We start from the raw sequence: 15,781 nt of genomic DNA, 5'->3' as shown, positions 1-15,781 counted from the left end.
ACTTAAAAGTTATGTAAAAAAGAAATTGGAATAATAGATGGGCATGATGATATTTGCAGCATGGTCTGAAATAGTCACTAATGATGTGAATAATTCTGCAGCTAAATCTTTTCGACAAGAGCAGTGTGAAGCAAGGAATGGCTATCAGTCTGACGCAAAGGGTGTCAAGACATTTGTTGAATGGGTCCCCAAGTATGCTGGAGTACTTCCTGGAGACGTTTGCAAGCTCACCTGCCGAGCCAGAGGAACTGGCTATTATGTGGTGTTTTCTCAGAAGGTAATGGCATCTCCAATCATGATTTCATGCTCCAGTTTAGAAGTGTCCTGTATCTTCGAAATCTTTCCCTACAAGAAGGGAAAAGAAATTAATCATATGATTCAAACATTTAACTGTGTGATTAGATTTCATGGTTTGATCCACTGGTTATACATTAGGACCAGAATTGGCCTCTAAAATGAGATAAGTTTTTCCACATCTCAGTATGTGGATTCAGGAAAAATATGGGCCTCTTAGAGCACTCTGCACTGATTTGTTTCCAGTAGTGGATAAAGGGGTTTCTGCCTGGAGAGTCATCTGTCATTCTGGGGTTTTCTGGAGGAGAAAGAGTACTGTGAGTAAAAGAACAAGTTTTACCCTGAATTATGTTAAGGGAGTCCAGAGTAACTCTTATGGAGCCAATTAATAAAGAATAATTAGCCAATTAGTATAGATGTGACTTGTGGTCAGTTTGTTATATCAGATGCAATTTGAAATGAAATGTCTCCCATGCTTATACTTGCAGGTTTCTGCCTCTGAATGTTATGAAGGTGACATTTAGATGTAGATAGCTCAAATGCAAGGCTCTCTACAAGTACTGTTATTGTTATTATTAATAACCTGTGAGATCATCTTTAAAGCCAGGGTCATTTTAGTGTCTTACGGTGGAGTTATCTGTCATTGCTTTCAGCCCTTTGCTAAATTTCATCTGCTGTTGTGCTGGGAATGTTAGAGAAACTCAGTCTGGTCTGTCAGGGTAGGCACTCTGTTCTGAGTAGGTGACATAAGTAAGTAACTGGGTTTTGCCAGTCAGATTCACAGAAGCAAATCTTTTCCATGGTAGTTTTAACTTGAGTCATTTGATTGCCTAGGTAACTGATGGTACTGAATGTCGACCGTACAGTAATTCAGTCTGCGTCCGGGGAAAATGCATCCGAACTGGTTGCGATGGCATCATCGGTTCAAAGCTCCAGTATGACAAATGCGGGGTGTGTGGAGGAGACAATTCCAGCTGCACAAAAGTCATGGGAACCTTTACCAAAAAGAGGTATTGATCTTGAGTATTAGTAAATATATCTTCTTGTGCAAATAGTAACTCTGCTATGTGCTTGCTTTCTTTCCGTCTCTAAATGCAATTTACTTTCATATGAAGATTGAGCAAAAAAGTACATTGCCTGTGCTTTATTGCACTTTCCAGATGTTTACAGATGGCCTGTTAGCATTACTCCAAACTGGCAAATAATCAACTGGCAAAACACTGCACCCAGTTCATTTCTGACACAAAGTGCCAGTGATAGAGGTGAGCACCCCATTAATAGGAAATCGGCCTAGAATAAGGCATAGCATCTTGTGCTACTTGCTAATCTTGCTGTGTCAGATGGCTTGTGGTTTCTAGAGGAAAGGGAAGAGAAGAGTGAATCAGAAAGTTATTGGAGTCAGAATAATCTGGGTATCTCTGAAACTCTGCATTTCCCAGATGATGCTGTGTTAGCAAGTTACACGCTGAGAACGTGTTTCATCTCATCTAACTACGAATGACAATGAGGAGATCCCACCTGATTTCGTGACACAGATTCCTTGTGTAGTTAGTGGAGAGAAGCAGACAGCATTAGAGCACAGCTGTAAAAGTCTTCCTTGATAGCCGAGAAGGATTATACCCTAGAAATACCTTTTCACACTGCTGAGTGTATGTGGAGCTTAGATGACTAGATGAGATGTCAGAAGTAAACATAGGCTTAAGCATGGCGTTTGCTATATCCCTTCATGTCCATTGGCATAATATCAATCCCCAGATGGATTTTTTTATGTCAAAATATTTATAGCAGTTATCAGTTTTGGGCCCCTCACTACAAGAAGGACATCGAGGTGCTGGAGCGTGTCCAAAGAAGGGCAATGAAGCTGGTGAAGGGTCTAGAGAATAGGTCATACAAGGAACAACTGAGGGAACTGGGGTTGTTTAGTCTGGAGAAGAGGAGGCTGAGGGGAGACCTTATCACTCTCTACAACTACCTGAAAGGAGGTTGTAGTGAGGTGGGGGTCAGTCTCTTCTCCCAAGTAACAAGCGATAGGACGAGAGGAAACAGCCTCAAGTTGCACCAAGGCAGGTTTAGGTTGGATATTAGGAAAAACTTCTTCACCGAAAGGGTAGTCAGGCATTGGAACAGGCTCCCCAGGGAAGTGGTTGAGTCCCCATCCCTGGAGGTATTTCAAAGACATGTAGATGTGGTGCTTAGGGCCATGGTTTAGTGGTGGACTTGGCAGTGCTGGGTTAATGGTTGGACTTGATGATCTTAAAGGTCTTTTCCAACCTAAACGATTCTATGATTCCATACAACATATTTCTGTCAGAGTTCAGCTTTTAACTATAGTAAAACTTAATACAAGTAAAATAAAAGGAACCGCCCCCATGGTTTTCCCTGACCACATTGAGGGCAGCACTAAGCTTTGTACTGAGATACCAATGTCAAGTAAGTCTGCTTTCTGTCTGAACTCTTGTTTCCCTCCCTCTTCAAGTCTTAAGATTCATAGAAAAATGAGGATTTTTAATTATCCTTTACATAGATTCCAAGGACTGCTGTAGTGATCTACTCTTAGAAACTTTCAGTTGACAATTTCTACTCAGTATCTGTGACTGCATTAGTGTACCATCTTTTAAAATGTACATAAACTTGATTTTGGTTTATATCTTCCAAATTCTTCCATAGCATATTGAAAGCTACCAGAAGTTGAAATCTGACTCCTGAAATGACCTTTTATTTCTATACATTTCAACATACTGATTAATAGCAGTCAAAAATGGCTTTGAGAGTGAATTTATTCTGAAAATAAACATAACTAATCTTCTTCCTGGTAAACCAATGATTACTCACCTGCTGATGCCAAAGCACCTCTGCCAAAAAGAATGACTTTCCATCCAAATTAGTAATTATATAAACCAAATCTTTTCCAATTTGTAAATATTGAAATGTCTGGGATGTCTAAATGAAGAAGCCAGTGTGAGATATACTTCATGTGATTCAGTAATGATCCTTGTGCTGGAATCCAGGCTCCAGCAAAATGTTAAAGGGACTCCATGAATTTCAGTGAAGCCAGGTTTGTAGCATAGATATACTTGGAAATGGAGAGATTCTATTACAGTTATTCCTATGAAGTTACCATCTTACTCCTCAAATCATGCCTTTAACTGAAACGAGACTGGTCAGAGAGTAAAATATTAATTCAACCTCAATGCATTCAAAAAGTTGCCCCGTTTAGAAAGTAACAGTCAACCTCTAAGTAACAAGTATGTTCTAACTTTATTTTGATTGAATTTTGGAGTGACGAGGATTTATTTTTTACTGGAAATATTGAGACAATTCCCTTATGCGACTAATTGACTTTAAAATAAACCCCTCATTAAAATAGTGACATCTTAATTGGCTGTAAACTGTTTTTACATATGAAAGGGCAGTGGCTGTAGTAAAATTATCTTTTCGCCACTGAAAAATAGCAGCTCCTGAGTTACTGTCCGTTATGAACCAAACTGTAGCAATCTGTACATTGAATGTACAGGGAAACTATTAAGTGTACAAGGGGAAAGTAGTATTTCCCGTTGCAGAGGATTGCCATAACAACATTTGTTGGTACTTTTTTCTTTTAAAGCAGTCAAAACATAATCTTCTGGAAAACGTGCTTCCTAAGAACTTTTTTTAAAAGGCTGTAAAGCCAAATTGTCAGAAGTAGGGAAAGGGGAGAATTAAGGCTGCACGTGCTTCTTTGTGCACATGGAGTGTTACAGTTCTTTCTGCAGACGACTTGAATTCTCCAGCATTGCTTTTAGTTTTTGAACAAGTGATTTTGTAACTTTAATAACATGTTTTAACAGAGCTATTTTGGCAACTGTTATGTAAAAATATTTATGCAGTGCTGTAGAGCAGAGTCCCCCCCAGCCCGTTTTTTGCACCATTATTCCTTCAGCTTTATGGAGGTGCTAAATCAATAGAGTTTTAGTCGTTGTCCCATAACTGCTGGAAATAGCAGGGTTTAATCTGTAGTCTGTGCTGTCTCTACTTGTGCAGCCAAAAATTCTCAAAATTAGCAGTCTGTTCTTTAAACAATCCCAAAGGAGACCCCTTCACTTTTACATATATTTAGTATATTTTCTCATTCCTTTTTTTCTAGAAGTTTCAGCACTGAACTTTTCAGATAGGAGATACTTGCAGAATGGTTTTGTCACAGGTTTAGAAATGAAAATACGTGTCTCTGAAGTCCAGCTGGTAGCTTATAGCTATGTATAGTCTTTAGATTTTTTTCCGTATATCAGTGAAGTTAAAATAAATAACATACTTGGAATAGTGATAAATTCCAGCACACTTACAGGTTTTGAATACTTGTCACTTACAGTAGAAGAGTTAAATGTCTTTTTCTAAATCTGAATTAAGATACTTCATAAGTAGCAACAGAGAGAACTCTGTGATGGTACAAATTAAACATTTGGGTGCACCTCATATTAGACACTTGACAATTAATCTTCGGCTTTATGAATTTAAAAGTAAACAAATTTTTTCTCAGTGATCAAGATTATTTTTAAATGTTCCCAAGGTACCTCTACCCAGCTGTTACTCTGCTCATGCTTTCCTTAATCATCATTATAGCAAAGACAGCAAGAAACAGCTGTAACCAATGCATATCTCATTATCTTTTCCTTGGCAGGCAAAGCGTGCATCGTATTTCATATCTCCCACCCTTTGCTGAAATATATAAACTATCTGTTATTTTTCATTCCTCTTGTATCTGACTCACGTAAAATCATTACTAAAGATAAAGATTAAGCAATTTGAAATAACCGCAGTAGAAATTTCTTCAAGAACATAAAGAACAATACAATAGACAAACAGTGGAGCCTGGTTAAATTAATCTTAGATGAGCCTCAAGCTGGATGGATTCAGGGCCTGAACTAAAACGAAACAAGATGTGTCATGCCAGTGACTTCATTAGGCATTGGAGTAAGGCTTGAGGCTTATTTCACGCTAGCTACTGAGTACTCTTTTTTTTTTTTTTTTTTTTTTTTAACTTCATTCAGCAAGGGCTACACAGATGTAGTGAAAATCCCAGAAGGGGCAACCCACATCAAAGTTCGGCAGTTCAAGACTAAGGACCAGAGCAGGTTCACTGCCTACCTGGCCCTGAAAAAGAAAAATGGTGAGTACCTTGTCAATGGAAAATACATGATCTCCACTTCAGAAACAATCATTGACATCAACGGGACTGTCATGAACTACAGCGGCTGGAGTCACAAAGATGATTTCTTGCATGCAATGGGACACTCTGCCACAAAAGAGGTTCTTATTGTGCAGATACTTGCAACTGATCCAACTCAACCAGTGGATGTCCGCTATAGTTTCTTTGTGCCAAAGAAGCAAGGGCAAATGACTAACTCTGTCACCAGCAGTGGCAGCAGCAGCAGCAAAGTAACTCCACAGCTCACGCAACCCCGCTGGGTTACGGGGCCGTGGCTTTCTTGTTCTCGAACATGCGACACAGGATGGCACACCAGGACTGTCCAGTGCAAAGACGGGCATGGAAAATTAGCTAAGGGATGTCTTCTCTCTCAGAGACCGTCAGCATTTAAACAGTGCTTGTTGAAAAAGTGTTAACCTGTGGTTGTGATCTTCTTTAAAAGAGGTTTGATTAAGCCATTGTTGACATACTAGTATTAGGTCTGCCCAGACAGAGAGAAGCAAAGGCTTCAATGTACTTACATACAGTCTCAAATTATGGGCAGAATCTGCCTATTTGGACCAAATGAAGATGTGCACTGCTTTAAATAATAGTAGGGTGATCTTAATTTGTCAAGAAAGTAAGCATTAAAGTTGTTATAAGCCCTCTGTGTCTGCAAAAATATAAAATAAAATAATGCAAAAGAAGAAAAACTAGTGAATGGAGGATCCTGGGATATTTGAAGGTTACAGAATCATCTCCCCTTTTTCACCTACCTCTAATACAGTATGTCCTTAGAAAACGTCACATGTACCCATGATACCACAGTAGCTAATTTTATACTGTTTTGTAAATATCTTTCATTTGGTATGTCACTTTATATCACTTGGTTCTATTAAAAAATCAAAAGACAAACTACATTAGCAAAGTGATTGACCAAAGTATATCTGCAGCCCTTGTGGACTTGGTCCGTTGTTCAGAAGGAGCCGCAGATGTTTTACTGGAAAATGAAGAGCTTGCTGCTGGTTTTAAAAAGCAATACCTTTTGGGTTTGACAAAAGGAAACACATTTTCATGCTAGGAATTTCCTGACAGCAGATCATTATTCTATGACAAGTACTGTGTTTCCACCAAGAAGGAGCACTGCAGCAGCTTGCAGACCAGGGATCCCCCCATGTACATTGCTCAAATACCAGCACCATCAGCAACTCGTCACCCTGTGTACGTCAGATGCACACAGGAGGAGGATTTGGCTGCTAGGAGGTATTCGTGTACACTTTGCTTGTAAACTTTCCTCTAGTTCCAGCTGTGTCACAGCTTGAGGTCCTTGTTGTCAATGAACAATAGCTGCTAGCGTCTTCTTTCTATAAAACAAAGGCATACTGTATTTTGTAGAAACTAGTTAGAGAACCAAAAATTACAGGTAAGATAATCAAGTGTCTTCTGACTCAGATATTCTGAGGCTGTGTTCAACTGCTTTCTCTGTTATTTTCTCTATGGCTTCCACCTTGAATCTAACAATGTGTAATGTACCTACATCTTTTGAAGAGGCTATAAAGGTCAAAAAAACACAGCAAGCAGTTAATATTTTATCACTGTTTTGTCCATCATGTCTAACTAACTCTGGTATTCATCTTACCAGCAAAAGTTTGTAACTATTTGTCTTTTTTGATTGTTTTGTGTGTGTTTTGGGGTTTTTTTAAAGCTATAGAAGGCATTCATGTTTGTGTATCTACCACATTGGGGAGGAAGAGGGGTCACTAGGAAGTCAGACCACATCAGGATGTGGAGGACTTGCCCAATATCAATAAGACTGTTTCCACAGTACAGGCAGTAGCTGGTCATCGTTTTCATTGGCAGCAACTTCTGAATCCTTTTATTGTCTGGTAGAAGTTCTGTGAGTGAGGATGGGCTTTTCACCTTATGCAGGTAACAGGTGGAGGCCTGATAGCAACCCTGTTAAAATTGCTTCCTTTTATATCAGCAGGCTTTGGATTAAGCCCTAGGGTAACAGGTAGGGAAAGAAGTGGTTATAATACGCTGATGAAAACAGAATCCCATCTGTCTTTTATTCCTTCGTTCATGCACACAGGAGAGTGTGAGACTGCAGGAGGATTTTCAGACAAGCCTCGCAGCTGTAAGTCAGTGGTACGCGAGCACTGAAGTACCCCAGGCTCTTCTGAAAATCCCAATCATGAAATCAGTAGAGAAGACTTGTTGGCGTGTGTAGCAAGGGCAGGTCTCACTCCAGGCTGACACAAACATGTTTTTGCAACTGTGGCATGTTTGTATGAACTCTAAGAAAGCATGTGGTGATTTCAAAACAGCATAGAATTGCTACATCTACAAGGATGAAACCTGGAGAAGTATCTATTTTTGTAGCCTGTTCTAAATAAACAGTAATAGGGGCAGGGCCTCCTCCTCTGTCAAAATGAATTACCAAGGGATGTTACTAATCAGCTTTCAAGAATGATGTGGCCTCCTTATTAGCAGTAGTCCTACGCAAAATTGTGGATCTTGAGGAAAATTCCCCACTTAATCTGTGATCCCACCCTAAGAACTGAGATCAAGGCTCTGAATATTTGCAGAGTTCTGGAAAGTTAAGATTTATGCCTTCTCTAGCTATTAACATAAGAGCACTTATTTTCCTTTCAAGTAATCTAATTTTTATACTTATGTATGTATTACACATGTTCTAGAACCTCTCAAAGAAGTTCATAACAAATAGAAACCATCAGGAGAGAAAAAATAAGACTGAATGCGTCTCAGTGTAGACTTAACATTTGTCTCTGCATACAGCTGCTGGATTAAGTAGCATTTGTTTTTCCTGTGTTTTATCATAACGGAGACAGAATGTGCAAGTATTTGTGTTTGCATCATAGTAATAATTTATTATATATTCAACAGGATTAGTAAAGCTTTTGGATGCTATTCAGGCTCCAGAAGAGTAATACCATACGCGGGTATAAATTTAAAGCTTCCTTAGATCAAGAGTATCTTTTTTCATAGAAAAAGTTTATTTATAAAAAATAAATAAATATGAGAACAAACCACTGCAGCGATTTTTCCGTTTTCACCAGTGTAGTAATGAAGCAAATTGGCGTGAGCCAAAAGCAGTTGCCTTTACATGGTGAGAGGGCAAAGGGGACAGCCCATGGAGGCAGCCCTGAAAGTGCAGGGTAAACTAGGTCAGCCTGCTCTAGTTAACACATGCTCTTTAGCTGTTCTTTGTAATCAGACTCCAATTCCAACCCTTGCTTTTGTCAGTCATAGCTATCTCCTGTAAGTGGTGAATGAAGCTATGTGACTTTGTCATTTCAACTTCTGTTCTCAAGCAAATTCCTTGTCACTCACACTGTTGCGTCATTGTTTACATTACAACCGAGCGTTGCCAAACAGGATTTATAAAATCCATCTAGGGGATAGAAATCCAGAGTATTGCTCTTTGCATAGAAAGAAACAATCGTCAGTGTTAAATTCACTGCTGACTTTTTGGGACGCATCTCCAGTGGCCTTAAGTGGAGTCGGACCCCTAAGCATTGGTGGTTTTTAGAGCATCTGCTTTTCAAAGAAGACATTCTCCTTAGGGAAAAGCCTATTATCTTTGGTTTGGCTGTATACAAGAAATATTTAGCTGCCCTCCTGTGGAAACAGTTTTATCACACGGGGGGAGAGGGAATAATCTTGTGGATTAATCACAATTGTAAAAAAAAAAAAAAAAAAAAAAAGCAACACAGCACTGAAAAAAAATAAAATAATTTATTGTTTTTACAACTGGTATGTGAACGGATGTAATGAATTTATTTATTCTTATTTAACAAAAATACCAATTGTGCAAATTCTATATTTAAAATGTTTTGCTGTCGTCTCTGTCTTTCTCTTTCTTGCTCTCTTTTAATTTATGCTTCAAATTTATGTTGAAAGTATGCCTTGTGAGTTTACATAATGTATGGCACTGGTTATTTTTTGTATGTTTTTATTTAGAAAGCTTTCTGCATGAAACAGGAGTATATGTGTATACATGTGAGCACAATGTATAGATGTATATTCTTTTTCTGCTACCATCTTTTTCTTAGAGAAGTTGTAGATTTTTAATTTTGTGACACCTCATGCTCAAAGCTCCTTGTTACACTTCGAAAATCTCTCAACTAGCAAGTCATAAAGGTCTGCGGACCAAAAAAAAAACCCATGCTAGCTCCTAAAGAAGTCAGGCAACAGGCTCGCTTCGCCCAGGTGCGTGCAGTTCATGCTGCACGCCTCAGTGATTTACCACCGAAGCTGGTGGGAGCCTTACCCTTTGCTTCAATGGGAGCAAGCTCAGGCTTGTAGTAAATGGGAGTCCTCTATATGTGAATGACGTTTCTCTGAGTTGTTAGAGTGGCAAGTGAGTCTTCTCTCATGCAGCTTCTTATGTTTAAGTGAAAACACTACAGAGAAATTCTTGTGTGCCTCTTTAAAAATATAGCTGAAACAATGTATGATTCGGTTTATGAAGACTGAACCATTAAAAAAGCTACTTTTTCAGTCTTTCCACTGCTTACATACATATATAAATATGTATATATGACTATAAAAAGTCAAAAGCCCAATTTGGAAGGCTCTGCAGTGTTTTACTTCATTGTATTCTAGCTCTTTGCACCACATCAGGCAAAGTTAGACGCAAAAAAGCCAGCAAAGCATGCGTTCCCAGTGTTTCCTTAAAAATAACAGTATCTGCTTGCTTCCACTTTTCATCCAGTCCAACGACTGCTGAACTCAAGAGAGCTTGTATTGGGTCCAGTGTAAGGAAAAAAAATGCAATATAGACAAACCTACAGCTTTTCTACAGTTTCTTTAACAATACAAATGACTTCCATAGTCACTTCACCATAAGGGCAGTTATACAGACTGCAAATAATCTGTTTCAAACTGTTGAAAGTCATCTTGCTTATCAGTGCCCACATTCACATAAGTTAAATGCCAGCTCAGCCTCTCTGCCCACTGTCTGCTGCCGTCCAGCCGCTACCAAAGACCCAGAGCCCTCCACGAGGCTTTAGATGAACTTGTGATGGCCAGCGGGTGATGCTTCCTCACTTAATACCCACTCCAAAATGCCAGGGAATGACTATAAGCCTTGACTTTGACAATCTTTAGGGCAGCCTTTAAACAGAATTTGTAAGGATGGAACATGAATAACTGTGGGTTTTTAGCGATATGTTTAGGTGAGTGTTTCTCCTCGTGCTAATCAATGCCGTGCTGTTCTTTGTCGCTGAGGAAGATGGAGCCTATGGCAAGAGCCAAAATCAGATTCTCTGAGCACGTGCTGCAATTTTCAGAAAAAAATTTGCTGCTCTGAAGGGGTTTGTTCCTTTTTTTAATTAAGTGATTAGTTTTTATAGAGTTGCCAGGGTACATCATTGCATTCATACTTGTCATCGGTAACATTTTCAAGAGGGTTTATCACAGTGGGTACACTGATACTAGCTTGTATCATAAAGCTAGTTCAACAGTCTTGTTTCAAATAATGTTGCAAATGCAGATACTTCTGGTTTATCACGTGTACTGGTAATGACTCTTAACGTGAGAGAAATTTTCAGGCCCTCAGCTGGCACCACAAAATGTAGCTTAGGGGTTTAGAAGATCTTATTACAAGTGCAAGTTTTCAGGGATAGCGTACAAAATTTGAAACACCCCAAACATATTCTTAGTCTTGCAGGTGAGCGGTGTAAGAACTTATCTCCAGACATGCTGTACCGAACATCTTGATGCTGTCCTGCTCCTCTGCACACTGTGGAGCCGCAGGCCGAAAACAAAACTCACGTTGTTGTTTGCCCTGAAAGGTGTCTGTAGAGGCTCACGGTCACTGTAAGGACACTAAAATCATTTCCACATACATCAACCTTGCATAGTCCGTGTTGAAACACATACGTGGGCACGTGTAGAACTTAACTATGGCTAAATGCAAATGCGTATTTTGTGTGTGTGCATGTGTATGCTTGCGTATATATAAACACCTACATGTACATATATACACAAATGAGCATTTGGGTCTCCATTACTCCCATCACAGGGCAAAATCATTACACCGGTTTTAGTTATTACACCGGTTTTAGTTATACCTATGTAAATTCAGAGTAACTTCATTACATCGTTTGGCTTTGCAGGAGCTGCTTCAGGCTAATACCACTTTAAGTGACAGCAGAATTTGTCTTTTAATTTATAAGAACTGGTTTACGCAATTTAGCATATGAACTGTGAAATTTTCAGATGGTTTATCATATGAACCATACTCACTGACAGTCAAGCACACGTGCTTTGTTAAAATCCCATCAGATACAGGAAATAATATACCCAATTCCAGTAAGTTGGAGACAGTGTATACTCCTGTATAGCAATAAATCCATTTCATTTCTATTGCCAGGTCATCTGCCTAACATCAGATAAGATAAAATGAGACAGGTATTGTAGGGAAGACTAACAGGAAAGCACAACGTTTGGTTTTGTTTAGTTTATTTCATGTGCCTCTTTATACGCTATTGGTGTCAGCATATTCTGGGAAGTGTCACTTTGTGCATTACAGATAACTTGACTGAAATACCTTTGGAAAAAACCTTTGAAAAACCAAGATGTGTCACAAAACTTTTTTTTTCATCCTAGTATGTGTCTAATCGAAGAGAGTTAACATTTTTAGAGCACTACTATGTCAGCCAGTTTACATCATAAATAATATGTTATGCAAAATATAAATTCATTTGAACTGCAATTGTACAAGGTCTACACTGTACTATGACACATTGAAGGCCAATATTTTGTTTTGTAAACTATTACATATGTATAATTTACCAGCTGTAATCTTAAAACATTTGATTCTGTGACTTCGGTAAAAGTAATAAATATAAACTGTATCATAGGTCCAAAATATTTGTTCTATATGGTATATTTGTGGGCTACTGTTTGCCATTTGTGCCTCAGTAGAGACAAATGAGCTAGAAGAGATTGAGCGGATCCCTACATTAAGGCATAAATATTCTTTCTATATGTAAACATTGCACTTTAGTTGTGGTGGGCTGTCAAAGTGGGTTTGTGAGTCATGAGATGATACGACAGGAAAGTGCAGGAAGCGGCGTTCGGTGCCGCTCCAGAGCCTTAGACAAAGCTCCTGTTCCCTGGAATTCAGAAAGGTGGGATCTCCTGCACCTCCCCAAAGCCCCCAGGAAATCTATGGGATCTGTCCAAAAGCAACGTCCTGCAGAATTAGTGGATTAAGATACTCAGAATGAAATTCATAATTAGCCACATAAACCAATCTAAGAGTTGGTAAAACCTGCCAGAATGGGTAATGGAAGGGTACGACGTGTGCAGAAGTGGTGGTACAGCGTGTGTGTCAAAGGAAAGATAAAAGCAGGAACTAGGGGATTGGGCTGGTGAGAGAGACTTGTGTGCACACTCCAGTTGAAGCGTGGCTCTTAGGATGTGTTACTACCAACATTTACTTTTCTAATAGAACAGTATTATTATGCATTCTAATTCAATTTTCATGCTGATTTCTTGCTTATCCTTTCTCATTCCACAACACTAAGTTGGAGTTTTTCTTGTTCCCGAAAACAAGGCTCTCCTTCCAAAGTGAAAGCAAACTCATCCTGTCTAAATCTTACCCCATGTGTGCGTCTACTCTAGTGATTGCTGGCATTTTTCTGAATTTTGGATTTTGCCTTTTTTTTTAATGTGGAGTTTTTGCTTTATTCTGTTTTACAAATTGTAAATGAAATTGATTTTTATTTACAGAAACGCTTTATATATGCCTAGGAATAGCTTTTTTTCCTAGGTTGTTCATACAGTGGCAGTGAAGCTTTACAGAGCTGCCAGTACCTATAGAGAGGCCCAAGGTCTTCAGAAAAATTTGTCTCATAATCTGTTACACTACATATAAACCTGCTTGAACCACGTTACAGGAGAGCTGTCCTGCTACTGCTTGGTACAGTATATGTCTATATGTATGCACAATATTACCTATTTGTATCCAGCCTATATGTGTATAAAGAAGTTTCAGAAAACCTTGCTTATACATTTACACTAGATGTTTAAACTGGCTGCTGCCCATCAGAAGGAATACAATGGTCAACATCAGTGAAGGGTGCAGTGAAAAACCTGTGTTAGAAGGCAGTTTTACCATTTGTCCTGCCTAAAGCATTGAGGGAGATGAGTCATCTGCTACACACTGTCTTCAGTAAAAACTGGCCAACAGGTTTTCATCCCTCCCTGCATCTTTCCTCAGCCAGGGTCCTGGGGCAGAGCAAAAGCTCAGCCAACTCCTTGTCTCGCCCTGCCCACCTGCAGGTAGAAATAGCAGACATGCAAACTACGCCACAGCTTTGTCCTCTACTTTTAGATATTTTTTTGTCTCTTAGAGAACTCCACAGGTGTTGCCACCTCAGGCACTTCAGTACCTCCTCTGTATTTTTGTCTGCATAGCAAGCTGCAATGTCACCGAGTGATTATGGCAGGTCCTATCTTCACAAAATTCCATTTTTTATTTCCCATTTTAGAGTTTGCAGTAGTTCAGAGAACACCATTATTGGGAACGGAAATCCATTTGTATACAAATCAAATAGAGCGGAGACAGCAGTATAGACGTTCTCAAATGTCCAACGCTGTCATAATCCCATTACTGTGCAGGGACTGGTCTGTATCAGGAAGATGAACTCATTCTCTCTTAATGTATTTTCCATCTCTTCATAATGTGACATTTCACCTCTTCAGAAACCATATGTAATTACATGTGAGGAAGGAGACTTTTATTCCCCAGATTCTCAACTTGTAGACCCAATTCTCATTTTTAGGTGGGGATGCAAGATGGATTTGACCCAATTTCAGTCCTCTAGCCAAACTAATCCTTTTAAAAAAACATAAGTTTTGGAAACCTCAAAATATGTCCAATAATTAAACTAGAAAATGCTCAAGTCTTTCCACATTGCTTACACCGTTACATCACTCCTTATGCTATGCTCTGCGAAGTGTAAAGTGATAAATTCATCATACTTAGACCACTCAGCAGTCTAAGCTGACCTAAGGACAAGGTTGAAGAGAAAATGTGTGGGAAAAATAATTTAACAAAAGCCAAGGAAAAATTATTATTTCCCATGCTTGGAGGACCAGGGCAGCAATCTCTTTGCTTTCCCTTGATTATTCTGGGAAAAGTATGTCGAAGTGAAAGTGCACGGACATTTTCTTAAGCAGCTGCTCAAGAAAGCTTTGTTGTAGCAATCGTGCAACCTAAGGATGAGCTTATTAAAATGGCCATTGTGGCCACATTGCCTCCACAGTCTCACTGCTCCAAGGGTTGCTAAACAAATACGGTAAGACAGACTAGGCGGATGAAATTCTGGAGAATGCGTGAGCATTTAGGTATGGGAAAGAGAGGGGTGCCTCAGAAGATGTAAGGGGTAAGAGGTGTTGCATTCTATAATCTTCATTAGCTTTAACGCATTTTGCCACAGGAAGCTTGTAAGCATGTATATTTGCCTACCTGTAATTTGGTTTACTGGTCTGTCTGTATTTTATTTCTTCCATCTATTCCTCTGTATCAGTAAGGTTTTACCTAAAGGACCCGAATCTGTAGAATTAAAGCCAAACCCTCCCGCACGTCTGACTGCATAAGCCTGAGTTCTGCTAAACAGACTCACGTTAGCAGCAACGCTTCCCAGTGAGCCATGACGGCTGCCAGATGGGCGCTGAAGGACCGGCGTCGCCTGCCCTTGCAGCTGCCAGGAGAAGAGGAGGGTCGGGGGGTGAGCCCCGCAGCGCCGCGCGAGAGCCCTGCTGGCATCGACAGACTGTCTCGAGGGGTGAAGCCGGCTCAACTTTCAGATCCTGTGTATGTGCAAGGACATGCCTATCTCTAACTCATCTGAGTGCTTCGCACAGGTGTGCATCAGAAATTAATTCTTTTTATAGCGCTGGCTCTGCTAGTCACCTTTTTCCCCCTTACACATTTGTGGTGTTATTTTGAGAGAGTGCAGTCAAAATGGATTTTACATTTTTTTTGCTTTGGAGGCACTGAGGCACTTACTCCTTTTAAGTTTTGAGTTTCTGTGGTAGCGGGTGTTGTGCCTAGGCCCTCTGCTGATGGGAGCTGCGTGTTCTCATGCCCATTGATAATTTTGCTTATCATCTGCTGTAATGATCAGAGGCCATATGCCCCGGTGAGGTTTGCAGATGTAAATTCTGCCCTAGCCGTGACGGTAACCACAGAAGGGCCATACGCATGTGTTAGTGCACATAAAGTGCACCTCCTTGCAAAAAAATGTGCAAATTGCCCTTGACTGGCAATCCAGCAGAGGCCCATTG

General features: G+C 39.7%; 1 protein-coding gene and 1 long non-coding RNA gene across 2 annotated transcripts in view; one reads left to right on the top strand and one right to left on the bottom strand.

Moving 5' to 3' along the window:
• The window catches only part of ADAMTS5 (ADAM metallopeptidase with thrombospondin type 1 motif 5), a 48,814-nt gene extending 36,491 nt beyond the window's left edge, over window positions 1-12,323 (top strand). Inside the window, exons 6-8 of the mRNA XM_009473543.2 lie at window positions 102-277; window positions 1,129-1,304; window positions 5,319-12,323. Coding sequence (XP_009471818.2) covers window positions 102-277; window positions 1,129-1,304; window positions 5,319-5,892 — 926 coding nt within the window. The 3' untranslated portion in view covers window positions 5,893-12,323. The remainder of the gene's footprint in view (window positions 1-101; window positions 278-1,128; window positions 1,305-5,318) is intronic.
• The window catches only part of LOC148055703 (uncharacterized), a 41,396-nt gene that overhangs the window by 409 nt on the left and 25,206 nt on the right, over window positions 1-15,781 (bottom strand). The window contains exon 3 of the long non-coding RNA XR_015704524.1: window positions 232-345. This is a non-coding gene — a long non-coding RNA (uncharacterized LOC148055703). The remainder of the gene's footprint in view (window positions 1-231; window positions 346-15,781) is intronic.

Source organism: Nipponia nippon, unplaced genomic scaffold (genome assembly GCF_047370975.1).
Source record: "Nipponia nippon isolate SJK-2023a ecotype South Korea unplaced genomic scaffold, ASM4737097v1 scaffold_2, whole genome shotgun sequence".
Classification (NCBI taxonomy): domain Eukaryota; kingdom Metazoa; phylum Chordata; class Aves; order Pelecaniformes; family Threskiornithidae; genus Nipponia; species Nipponia nippon.
This window is presented reverse-complemented; position numbering and strand designations above follow the sequence as displayed.